The 13,452-nt window shown below is 45.0% G+C and overlaps 1 protein-coding gene across 1 annotated transcript; it reads left to right on the top strand.

The window, feature by feature from the left end:
* Window positions 1-5,275: 5,275 nt before the first annotated feature.
* LOC114771759 (opsin-5-like) lies at window positions 5,276-13,103 on the top strand. Its single transcript, XM_028965107.1, has 7 exons — window positions 5,276-5,408; window positions 6,139-6,296; window positions 7,803-7,922; window positions 8,901-9,071; window positions 10,531-10,865; window positions 11,834-12,063; window positions 12,380-13,103. Exons 2-7 carry the CDS (start codon window positions 6,161-6,163, stop codon window positions 12,441-12,443), a joined length of 1,056 nt encoding a protein of 351 aa, XP_028820940.1. The 5' UTR covers window positions 5,276-5,408; window positions 6,139-6,160; the 3' UTR covers window positions 12,444-13,103.
* The last annotated feature ends 349 nt before the right edge of the window (window positions 13,104-13,452 follow it).

The raw sequence follows: 13,452 nt of genomic DNA on the forward strand, positions 1-13,452 counted from the left end.
TCTGCTTCAGTTTTTTCAGCAGAACTCAAACTACGAGAAGGTTGGAGAGATTTCTCAAAAAGGAAGGCGTGCATATAGATATAAATATGTCGGTTGTCATTTTGGTTTTTGGTCCATTCTTTTTATATGAAGCCTTAGATCCCGTTTTCATTCTGTGCATCATCCCGCCTGGATCCGCTGGTTCTGAAACCCGCTGCTTAGGAACAAATTGAACGTCTCTCTTCCACTTTTGAGAAGCAGCACCAACAGATTGCCATCCGCACTACGCTTGCCGCCCTCCCTCCCGTTACCAGGGAGCGTCCCGGGTTCGATGAGCTGCCTAGTGACATTTCCAACCACGAAAAGGACGAGACTCGGCGCTGTCGATGAAATTTCCTCAAAAAAGCTTTCAAGTGTGTTTGTACCAAGCCGAGTTCAGGCACATGCTGTCCTCTGTTTTTCAGGGGTCCTTTCTGGCCACGCCAGAGGGGGAGTTTTCAAAGAAAATGTTCTCAGTTGTTGGATCCCGAAAGCCCTTGTCTGGTCGGGTGGCTGCTACGGGCGTGGCCAATGGCAGCTGCAGCAACGGTTGTCCCATACAAACCATTCAGCTGACTGGGAGATATGAATTGGGGTATTATTAAGGCTGAGGAGCAAGTACAATTAGTAATAATTCTTATGTAATAGCATGCAAAGCTTTTTTCTTTATTTTTCCCCCAAAAAAAGAGATTATTTTATGCACACGCATATTCAGCTCGGCATAAATTCACCGTGGAAGGACATCCAGCTGCCTCATGATTTCTTGTTTGCACAAGCGAAGGACGTTTTTTTAGTTTCATATGAATTGCTTTCTGTGATATGATGGTATATGGTCGATGTTTTTTGTGCTGATTTGGACTCTGATGCCTTCGCCATGCTGCTCAGTGGACTGGATGATGTGGCGGGATGGGGGGCTGATGCTCAGGGTGGAAAGAGCTTCTTAATGAGGCCCTTCAAATGTGAGACATGATCCTGGAAGTGCTCTCAGACACCTCGGGATGTCCTGCATGCCATCAGCCATTCAGTTCCAGTCATCCTCATTCAGACGCCCTGACTGAGCGAAGGCCATTAGGTTTGGCCAGATAATCTGTCTTATCGATTATTTAAATGAAAACTTCATGTTCCTGTGGGCAAAGGAACTTTAGGCTGGAACACAATAATACAAAATAAATCAATGCAGCGCCGGGATACACAGAAAGAGATCTGATTGTCATCGTGAGACACAGCAGCACAGCACACGGTGCACACAGTGAACCGTGTCCTCTGCATTTAACCGTCACCCTTGGTGAGCAGTGGGCACCATGACAGGCGCCCGGGGAGCAGTGTGTGGGGACATTCATCAAGGGGACCCCAGTGGCACCTTGGCGGTTTGGGATTCGAACCTGCAACCTTCTGGTTACGGGGCCTCTTCCTTAACCGCTAGGCCTCCACTGCCCCATATTCATATTCATATACTAGGATTGTATTCTGTTAATATTTACAAGTTACATAATTCACTGGAATTAGGGTTGTACAAGCACAGTTTTTCCTGTTCGTGGTCACACTGACGCATGACTACTGAAAAATGAAAAGTGGAATCTTAGGAATGTTCCATCAAAACTGCGTTGACCAGGATTTTGTGAAGCAAAACACCCAACACCCAAACACTACAACATTTTGTAACGTAGCGCAAATACTAGTGCAACGAAATGCATTTGTTAAAATCAGCAGGGAAAGTATTATAGTTTCTGAAGCAATTTATCTGTCTTTTTTTTATTTGAGTTCTGCTGCGTTCTGAGGCGTGTCTCGTTTTCATGTTAAAGGAACATCTTCATTATCGACTTGTGTTGATTGGTGACTCGGTTTGTGGAACTTCACTCTGCTTCCTGCTTTAGCTGCTTGAGCTGCTTTTCCAGCTCTTTGCATGGAAATAAAATGGCAGAACACACAATGCAAACATAGAAATAATCATTTATAACACGTTAAAAATGGCAATAAACATGTAAAATATTATCATGAGAAATATAAAGACAGGATGACCTGCTCCAGCATGGAAATAAAAGGGATTGGGGAGTATGGAATCATGGGACATGAAGTCCCAGGGAAAACATCAAATCAAAGGTAAAGACAGTATTCGTGTGTAATAATATACAATAAACATACGTACAAATATGCACCCGTTACATATATACGATGCCTCGTCGTTTCACCATTCTTGGTTGAAAATTCCATATTTCATGACTTTTTACTTCGGCCCAAACTGGCGACGATGCCGTCAAACATCCCAAGTTCAGCTAACGCTTCCGATGTCCATGTACGGCCATCCTGACAAACCCGGTCTTCACCATATGGCGATGAGAACCAGCTCGTTGGTGTGGTGGGTCCGTTTGCTGGGAAAATGGCCGGGATTGGCCAGGACTGAGGAGGCGTCTTCCTCTGAGTCCCCGTTAATGAAATATCGTTCTGCTCGCCTCCTTATCTATAATTACTACTTTGCAACACCGTCCTCGGGTTGTGCCCTGTGGCTCGTGTTGTTTCCAGCTCCTTCTGCTCATCTCCTTTTTCTGCTGTCAAGCTGACATCAGGCCTCCGCGTCTGCATGTTTTATTCATTGGAGAGGTGAATATTAATATGGGCGCTACAGTGCGCTGCATCTTCAGCGAGCTTCTCCTTGGACAAACGGACCTGTTGACCTTGTAGTGGTCTGCCTGAAAAATACACATGTTGGTGCACTCTATTAAAGCATAAAGATGATGTCTGGTGACCATCAAAGCGAAACGAGGACTAGATGTTCTCCATAAACACAATAAGGGCGTTTCTACTCTTAACTGGTGAGCAGATCGACCGACCTCAGCCTGGTTCTCCTACTTAAAATGGTGTCGAATTGCCACTAATTCATGATGAATACTGAATAAATCATAGCCTGAGAAGAATGTGGAACATCTCAGCTCCACCTGCCTTCTATAGAGATTCTGTCCTGATTGGAGCGGGTGGGGTATCGAGAATATTCTTCTTTTACTTCCACCCTCGACTCACGGAGCTCTGCAAGCTCTTAAAAATGTGTGATGTGTGTCCAGATGACATATTCCGGACTGAAGCCTTGTTCATTAAGAGCACACCACCTCCTGCCTGCAACCCCATCTTCTGGACATAAAGACAAGCTTGGGAAAGAGCTTGTAATGCCACAGTGATGGTTCCCTTTACAAGTTCCTGATGGTTTCTTTCCTTTTTTTTTATTGTTTCCTTTTAAAGGAGTGAAGAACATGCAGCTGCAACTGGATGTTCTGTTCAGAAAGCTGGTTCTTCAAGGTTCCTAAAGATCCCTGACCTGGATAAGTCAGTATAGACGGTGAAAGGACGAGTGGGAGTTGGATTTTTCTCTTCTGTGTAGCTTCACGATGTAAATGGGTTGTGGTTTATGGGTAAAATGAGTGCTTTATTCCAGATTAAAAGTAAAGTCTACAGAGCCCAGTTCTGACGGGGATGCATCTGTAAAGGGCGAAGAATAATTATTCTCCAGCTTGGACCCCCCCAGGCATCGTACGAGCATAGAGAGCCAGACACAGACACCCCACAATGCAATTATACAAACAATTACAATTATCAACCTACTATTCCGAGATAACATTGTATTAATGTCTTTTTTTTTAGCATCCTGGCCAGCTTGCGGTGGAGGTCGGACGTTTCTCCATGGACTTCTAATGTCACTTCTTTCACAAAGTCAACACCTCCGTCCCTGTTTTCAGCAGGACTGCCATTAAAAGTGAAAATGGCCTGACGGCACATTTTTGACAACGTCACATCCGATAAGTGCTTGTGCAGAAATCATCATGGTTCTCCCAGAGGTTTCTGGCACAGTCTCCTTTATACATGATTCCCGGTTTCAGTTCAAAACCCCGCGGTCTTCCCTGATCACAATCCTTTGGTGGAAATAAAATCCTTTTTGGAGGTCCTGTGCTGATCTTAGGTCAGTAAAGACTCAGAGATTGATTATTTTTACATGGATATGTTGTTTTTCTCTGTTTTGCATGAGACATTACGAATTTGGATGCATAAATTCTCAGTGGAATTGGTTTGTGATGATGAACATTTCCTGTGAGTTAGAAGACTGCGTAATTACAACTGTGTTAAGGCCAGAAGTCGGGATTCTTCAGAGACCGCATGCTGATCCCACTGGGCTGGGCTGCTCTGGGGACATGGTCTCAGAGGTGTAAAAAAACACAGACGTTGTGGTTCCACGTCGTCAAAAAAAGTTGCCATTTGTTTGCACCGGATCTTTTTAGGTCAAATGAAGCCACACCTTCTGTTAAAAAAAGTGGGCGGAGTTAAAAGTTATATTGCTATCAGCCATTAGGGGCGCTGTAGTTATACATCTACACTTTACACAATTACAGCACAGATCAGACGACCTTATCCAGTAGTGACAGGGACATTCTCCCTGGAGACACTCGGGGTTAAGTGTCTTGCTCAGGGACACAGTAAATGGGGTTTGAACCTGGGATTTTGGGGTCTTCTGGCTCAGAGGCGAGTGTATTATCCATTAGCTAATATTATTTTCAGATTAATTGTATTCACAGATTTTCAAGACTGAAAAGGGTAATACGAATTTGAGATTCTTCATGCATTGGCCAGAAAATCTATATTGATGCAATACTACTGTAAAAAATGTTGACGTAGATTCACTGTTAATCGCTGACTTACAGAAGCTCTAATTTCCTGGAGTGGATCCCTGATTGCAGGACTCACAGAGAAGCATTTCATTACAGTTTCATCAAGGGATGGAAATATGCTTCAATCAGACTAATAAAATAATAACTTCATTATCGCAGCTCATTGGTCCACAAAAAAAATCCTCCTCCTCATCATCATCATCGTATTATTATTATTAATATTATTATTATACAAGAACCTTTTTTTATTTGTGTCAGACACCATTATCTAGTGTCCATCAGTGAGTACATTCTGATATGGGTTCTCTGGGACCCGGACTAACAGGACTTGTAGAACCCCCATTTTATCTCGTGTGAGACCTGGAGGTTTAACCTTCTGCTGCTGGAGAGGTGATTGGTCACGCAACCTTGGGGGAACCGTGAGCATATGAGGAGCTCAGCGCTCCAGATGCTCCTCTGCGGTTAAATGAAATGTTCCTGTGGACGGTGGAGACCCACCTCGCGGCAGGAAATGAAAAAAGATGAAATCTGCGGCCGCTTTAACGGGGTGGGCGTGGCCCCGCCGGCCGGCCGGCCGCCAATAGACGCGGCGTCCGTCCCGCGGCGCGCTTCATAACGGGACCGCGGAGTCCCGGAGCACCGAACACACGCACGACAGGACGGGCGACGCTCTGTGGACTAAAGGACGAGACGTTCCCAGAAAAAGCATGACTTACCGTAGAGGAGAAGACTCTTGAAAAGGCAAGTCTTTATTAACGTGATTATTACTCATAATTCTGCTGATAGTATTATTATTATTACTACTATTATAATTGGTTGTGCAACAGTTGCATGGTCACATGATCTAATCTTTGCATAACAGCAGCAGGGCTTCTCAGGTGAGCTGAGCGCCTGCTCTAATTGGCTAAACCCTAATCTCGCTTTGGGAGGGTTTACCAAACCACCGCCATGTTCAGAACAGGCTGCTTCCTGGAGCAACAGGCTCGCCTGAACAGACCGACATGGTTTCTGGCGCTCGTCCACCAGCAAGGTCTCCTTAACGTTGCTGGACCTCCAGCAAGGTCCCATTAAAGATCCTGGTCGAAGATGGATCTAACAGAGAAGCAATCAAACTCTTCCTTGAAACATGGATCAAAGTGCTGCAGCAGATGAATTCTGCATAAAGTCCCTTCAAAGCTCCTTTCATCTCGCTTTGTCATATCCATGATAATTGTACCACATTCAAAAGCCTTTAATGCACATTATGCAGAATACGAAGTCCCACTAGGCTTTCAGGTCCTTAGGATCATCAGTAGATGCTGTAGGACCTCTTATCAGCCCAGAGCCGGCCTGTCATGCACAACGTGATGTGAAGTGAGGGGACGCGGAGCCGAACCCGACCTCCAGCCTTTCAGGATCATCTTTAACTCTGGTCCATCCGCTAATCCCATCCCGGCCTAACCGCGTTTGAATGGCGCCTTTATTTTTTTAGGAGTTCCTCCAGACTCCCGAGCATGGCTCAGGTAGACAATGAGACTTCCTTTCCTCCAGCGTGGGTCCCGCACCACCTTCTCAACCGAGGGGACGTCTTCGAGTCCAAACTCTCCAAAGAGGCCGACATAGTGGCCGGGTTCTACATCTTAATCATAGGTGAGTTTCATGCATCCTACTGTCACTCTGGACGCGGGAAACGATGCCGATTCGAACACGTGCCGTTAACCGAAGTGAAGAATCGTTATGGATTCGCATGCAATGTCAATTTTAATGTCTCACTGGCGTATTCGTGCGTTTGATCGGAGAAGCGTGACGTCATCTCCATATCTGTAGAGTTCTCATCACTCCTCCTCCCATTACCACCCAAAACTCCGCCCACCGTCCATTTTTTGTAGTTCTCCGGTGGCCGTCGCATGTTGGCGAACGTGGGAAACGTAATCCGGCATGGACACGGACGTTCCCACCAGGCGTCATGCCGGTCGGTTTGGCTGAGTCGTGGGTTTCAACATCTCCGTCCAGTTGAGGGACAAACGCAGAATCGGTGAAGCAGCGTTGATCCGGCACAGTATGGCAATTTCTTCAGAAATTTTTTTTTTGCCTTGAGGCTTCCACACGCTGCATATTGGATTCTTGTTGAGAATTCGTGGAGCACTTTGGTTTCCAGTTTTTTGTTTCCAATAACTTTTCTTTCCACGCTGAATAGAAGTGGCATATCAACATCGGAGCGAACTTGATTAACAACTTCCTTCTGAACTTTGTCCCCCATCTTACCCTTGGAAAGGTGACCAGGCGTCAGTTGATAATTTAGCATCACATGAGGAATGAAAGAGATGAATTGTTTTCTACTTGAATGTGGGTCATTCAGCCACAACTGCACCCAACATTGTGAAATTCCCATTTCATGGCAGGACCCTGCCGTGCGCTCAAGTACACTTGGAAAAATGCTGTTAGTTAAATAAAAATCCACCGACGCCAAATAAAGAATCGTGAAGCCGAATCGCTTGTAGACAACTACAGCAGCAACTAGCTACATAGCATAAGAATATCGGTATAGTACAATGTCTCGAACGAATGAAATATTATTAAATACTTCAAAACGAGGCTCGGTGGTGGGCGTGGCCTCCCTGCAACGCCTGGGCGTGCTCCTGATGCGGTGGCAGATGTTGGAATGAAGCATCCACCAACTCCAGGGCAGTCTGTGGTGCAACGTGGCGTTGGCGGATGAAGTGGTCGGTGGCAGCGCCTTTACTGGGGTGGTCTTGCTAATTGCCTGTGATTTCCACCTGTTGTCGTGTGAAATTGGTTCTCAAGTGGGCAGTTTGATTTCATGGAGGTGTGATTTACTGGCTGCTGCTTAAGTGGTTCCCTTTATTTTTTTGAGCAGTGCATATAGATATAAAAATGCAATCGAGTTTTTATATCGCGCTCATGGGGTCTCCAGAGGCTTTTATTCTCCACTACGGGTCAACTGAATACAATTGTCAGTCAATTTAACACATAAATGTCTAAAACGTACGTCAGCAAGATAATAAGGTGATATAGTAATAAAAAAATAGATATATTATTTCTTTTGGCCATGTTAGAAAATTATATATTCATATTTTGAAGCATTTGCTAATCACCTTGTAAAACTATATTTTCTCCTTTGCTATATTTTTTCAGGCATCCTGTCTGCTATAGGAAATGGATATGTCATCTATATGTCCTTCAAACGGAAGACGAAGCTAAAGCCTCCAGAACTGATGACAGTCAATTTAGCCATTTTTGACTTTGGCATCTCAGGTAAGCCGTGCATCACAGGTCCATCTGGACAGGGACTATTTTACGCTGGCACGTCTTTATTTGACGATGATTAAATATCGATGATCAAGCTAACTGGTGGAACTAACTGCTTTCCGTCAGCTTTGCGAAGTTTCTCCTGTCGAAATCAGGGAAGGGCATCGGTATTAAGACCTCAGATGTTCTCTTTCGTTGGGCCTTCAGACGCAAAGTCAAACAGATACTGACGTGTTGCATCATCCAGGTTTTAATGCTCAGGTTTAGTTTTTCTTTACTTTATAACGCTTTTTGACAGCTACAAACTCCTGATCTTATGTTGCTTTCTTTAAATCATTTTTTTACTTGACTTTCGTTCGTTGAGGATGATGTGAAGTGAGATCAGTGCAGCTCCGTCCCTGTATGTCATTAGATCTGGACGTGCAACTTTATCATCTTTTAAGGGATGCAGTTCTGTTGCCATCTTGTGGATCGACTGGTCGATGCCGATAAAATTAAATCCCCCTTTCAGTCCTTTTGGTGCAGTTTCATGAAATAAACACATAAATGAATTAAGCAGTTTATGCTGCTTTTTTGTGCAAATCCAGCCTTGGAAATGAAGGATTAAGCGTGGAAATGTGATTTGGATTATATTTAGGATTCTGCTGTTCATGCACAGTCAGTGTCTTAATCTGATCAGCCTTCTCGGACCCGTAATGCGAACAGGATACAGTGGAATGTATGTTCAATTATGTGTGGCCGACCGCAAAAAAAATGATCAGACAGGCATGTTTACGTCAGCAGGCTGCCTGGAGGCAGGAGGCCATAAAAGCTGTTCAGTGCTCCTGCCATGTCTGTGGAAATGGATCACTTTTTCTGATCAATTACGCGTCTTTATATTCGAAATGATGAAAAGTGTTCTTGAAAGATTTGCACTCCCAACATAGCCCTTGGCATAACTAATTAGAAATGTCCAATAAATAAGGCTTGTGTTTGTGTCTTAAGTCACAGGAAAGCCATTCTTCGTGGTCTCCAGCTTCTCCCATCGATGGATATTTGGCTGGAGGGGATGCCACTTTTACGGCTGGGCCGGTTTCTTTTTCGGGTGTGGCAGCCTCATCACCATGACTGTCGTTAGTCTTGACCGCTACTTGAAGATATGCCATCTAAGTTATGGTACGTTATCTTTGGGAATAATACTGCAGTGTGAAATGATCATGGGTGGAACGTCACATGACCAGCTGTTTCCTGGAAAATGAATATAAACTTCCTCCCTGAGGCGGAGGGAAGCGGAGCAGAAAGGGATGAGACGGACGCCTGGGCGTGTCGCGACGTGACGGGGGGGTTAAATTGTCCAGAATGTGGAAGCAGGGTGTGTGAGAGCTGTCAATCGTGCCAACAGGCTCCTCCCCTTTTAAAAACATTTTTTTTTATTAAGACATCATTAAAGATCATCTTGTGATCTTTAACAAAAGGGGTCTGGGTGGGTAGTTAGTTCCTCCTCACCTACATACACAAAACCAGCAAGCAGGTTATTCCTTTCAAACCTGATATGAAATTAGTGAACTCTGTGCTATAAGAGCATCATTACATGTGCCTGTTGTAAGTGGCCTCTACCTGAACGTCCAGAGTTTTGTTGAGGCGAACATCCTTCAGTCGGCCATCAGGGTGGAAGGACAAGAAATGCTGCAGGGCGCGGGAGGATCAATGCTCATCTCAAGTCATCTGTAATTCATCTTTCACCCCGACCAAGGTTGAGATTGGGTGCCATTACCGATGGGCAGCTTTCCTTCTACAGATACGTCGCTGTTTCCAGTCGGGTCCGGCATGGTTGATTGATTTCTTTAAAGATTTGATCCCACGATCTTCAGCGAGACCCTCACAAATGGCCCAGAATCAGTATAAGAGCTCGTCACTCTGTTGCCCATTGACCTGCTGCCCATTCAAGTCACTTGTGGACCTGAATTCAATCATAAAGACTTAGACACCAACTAGATCTCCATCCAGAACCCTATAGCGTACATAGCGAACCCTCTCCAGACTGTATCGGTCCCTGATGTTGGCTCCATCCCGATCCTGAGCCCCTCCCACCCCATTTCATACACATTCTGATTAGGGGAAATGTAATACAATGTCATGTAATGACATGAGAAGATGACTGTGATTCTACTCAATCATTGGTGGATTATGAGCGAAGAACATTTACATTTACAGCATTTATCAGACGCCCTTATCCAGAGCGACTTACAATCAGTAGTTACAGGGACAGTCCCCACCTGGAGACACTCAGGGTTAAGTGTCTTGCTCAGGGACACAATGGTAGTAAGTGGGATTTGAACCTGGGTCTTCTGGTTCATAGGCAAGTGTCTTACATACTAGGCTACTACCACCTTATGAGCGAAGAAGGACAAGCTTGTTTGATATGATGGCATTTTTACAGAACGGTCTGGAAAGAACAGGGACCAGCCTACCATGGGTTTCACCTACAGAATGGATTTTATGGGAATTGAAGGTCTACTTTTGCTGGTTTTCATTTTTTAATGTCTTTGTGCCAACTGGTTTCAGTAATGAAGGTCAGCAGCTTGTCAAGCTAATGCAGTGGAGAATTAATTTTCATTTTCCTGTCTCCCATTAGCAACGTGGATTAAAAGGCATCATGCTTTCATCTGCTTGGTCTTCATTTGGCTGTATGCAACCTTCTGGGCCACCATGCCGTTGGTGGGCTGGGGTAACTATGCTCCCGAGCCGTTTGGGACCTCCTGCACCCTGGACTGGTGGTTGGCACAAGCCTCAGTGGCCGGCCAGAGTTTTGTCATGACCATCCTCATGTTCTGCCTGGTCCTCCCCACTGGCATCATTGTCTTCTCCTACGTCATGATCATCTTCAAAGTCAAGTCGTCTGCCAAGGAGGTCTCCTACTTTGACACAAGGAATAAGAACAACCACATCCTGGAGATAAAGCTGACCAAGGTTTGTATTAGTCGGTGCACTTTTGATTTATTTTGCTGCACTGTGGCATCTTTTTCCTTTTTTTATTCTCCTGGAAAGGGAGTCTTCCACGCGCCATGCTCTGGGCGATCATGCTCCTCTTAAAGCAGGCCTTTTTGAAGTCTTGGATAGTTTCCTCCGATGGGGAGATTGTTCTGTCTCCTCTGAAGGAGGTCACCGTATGAGTCTCAGTGGATTCGTTCGGATTATGTACGATAGCTGGACATAAATGTGTTGTACTGACCCGGTTAAAGTTACGCAGCGTGCAATTACATTTACATTTACTGCATTTACCAGACACCCTTATCCAGAGCGACTTACAATCAGTAGTTACAGGGACAGTCCCCCCTGGAGACACTCAGGGTTAAGTGTCTTGCTCAGGGAGACAATGGTAGTAAATGGGGTTTGAACCTGGGTCTTCTGGTTCATAGGCGAGTGTGTTACCCGCCAGGCTACTACCAATTAGTGTCTAACTGAAGATACATATCAGAAGTTGGACAGTCCCGTGTTTAATATTTTACATGGCTTCAGATCAACAGAAATAAAAATTAGCTGAAAGAGATCGCAATGTCCATAAAAGTCCAGAATACTTGACCATTGTTATACCCAGCAGGTATAACAATGGTCTGGAATAAAGATCAGTTGTGCGCCTCACATTGTGCTGCTTCCCTTAACGGGACTGTCCTGAGCCGCATAAAAAGTTCGTGTCCTTTGGTCGTCAGATCACTTTTATTTACATGTGTTCATAATTTAAGTAATATCAAGTTAAATCAGACACCCAATCTTGCCAAATTCTCATCTGAAACCCTTTGCTCCAAATGTGCATTATTTTTCAGGTACCAGTAACCAGGCTCCAGTGGCTTCAATGCCGCATTCATCCATTTAATAACAGGACATATGTGATGCCCTCCGGGCCACTGATAAAGTGCATTTCTGTCACCGTCCTGCAGGTGGCAATGTTGATCTGTGCCGGTTTCCTCATCGCGTGGATCCCCTACGCCGTGGTGTCAGTGGTGTCGGCCTTCGGCGAGCCGGACACCGTCCCCATCCCCGTGTCCGTCATACCCTGCATGCTGGCCAAGTCATCGGCCATGTACAACCCCATAATATACCAGGTGATCAGCTGCCGAGGCTCCTGCTTCCAAGCCATGAAGAAGAAGAGGCACTGCAAGTCCTCCAGGTTTGTGGCGGGCGAAGATATGATCGGCACAGATAATAACAATAAAGCATCGCATGCTTTCTTCCTAACAATCAAACAGCCTCCATCAGCACGTTGCCATGGTTACATTGATTGTGTTTCTACCTTAAGGCAGCGGCATTCAAAATTGGGATTAAACTTGCCAGAAACTTCTTCTGCATTGTTAGATTTTTAATGCAAAATAATAGAATAACCATAACTAACATAACTATATGTAGCATAATATAAGTTATAAATTAATTTGATTGACAATCTCGAATGAGAGCCTAACGCTACTCCGATGTTGCATTCCGAACAGGTTTTACACCATTTCAGCCTCCATGAAGGACAGAGCAGCACAGGAGACTCACACTGAGATCTGAGGCGCTGTCACGCGACCACGCCCGTCCACCCTTCCTTCAGCATGACATCTGTGTCTTTGTAGTAACTTTGTGCAGGTCCTTGTTTAGTGTCCCCGGAGGTGAATGCGCTGGCATCATCATCGTCATATAGCACAGGACAGGGACTATTTTTATTCACTGTTATTGTAAGTTTAGTTTTTTTTTTGACATTGAGATCGCTGGTGCTTTTGTTGTCGGTGGTAAATGCACTTTTTCTTCTCGTGTTTGCACTGTTCAGTAGACCACAATGTACAGCTTCAAGCCAAGAACAACAATAAAATCAACCGCAAGTCACGTTCCACCACAATATCCCATCGGCCCTTTTCCTGCACTTTTGCACATTATAAGAACCGAGTAGCAGCTCAGTCTGAATTGTTCACGTCTGTCATCATTTCGTGTCCTGTGTGTAACTCTCACACGTGTGTTTTCTTGAGCCGCTCTGGAAGACGTTGAAAGGGTCATTATGGACGCTTCTGAGGTTACCGCCTCCTGAAATGGCTCATCTGGGACTTCTCCACGCGTGTAACAGTTGACCTACCTCAGTTGACCTCAGTGGTAGCCACAGCCATGGTCGGAGTTATTGGTGCTCGGTAGTTAAGTTTGGAGACATATACGTTTGAAACAAATAAATTGTACACTGCTGGTTGGTGTTGTGTGTCTTTAGTCCTGTAACCAGGGTGGTAGTAGGGTTAGTGGGTAACACACTCGCCTATGAACCAGAAGACCCAGGTTCAAACCCCACTTACTACCATCGTGTCCCTGAGCAAGACACTTAACCCTGAGTGTCTCCATTTGGGGACTGTCCATGTAACTACTGGATACATTCTGTACATGTACATTATGAGGTGGACCTCCATGAATCAGACCCACAGATGCTCCACCAGAGCATCTGGTATTCCTTTTGGTAGGATCTGAGCACTATTACAGGAAGTTCGGCTTGATGTGGATGATACAGGTCAATTTGACTCATTTTCACTTTGATTAAAAAAAA

Source organism: Denticeps clupeoides, unplaced genomic scaffold (assembly GCF_900700375.1).
Source record: "Denticeps clupeoides unplaced genomic scaffold, fDenClu1.1, whole genome shotgun sequence".
Classification (NCBI taxonomy): Eukaryota; Metazoa; Chordata; class Actinopteri; order Clupeiformes; family Denticipitidae; genus Denticeps; species Denticeps clupeoides.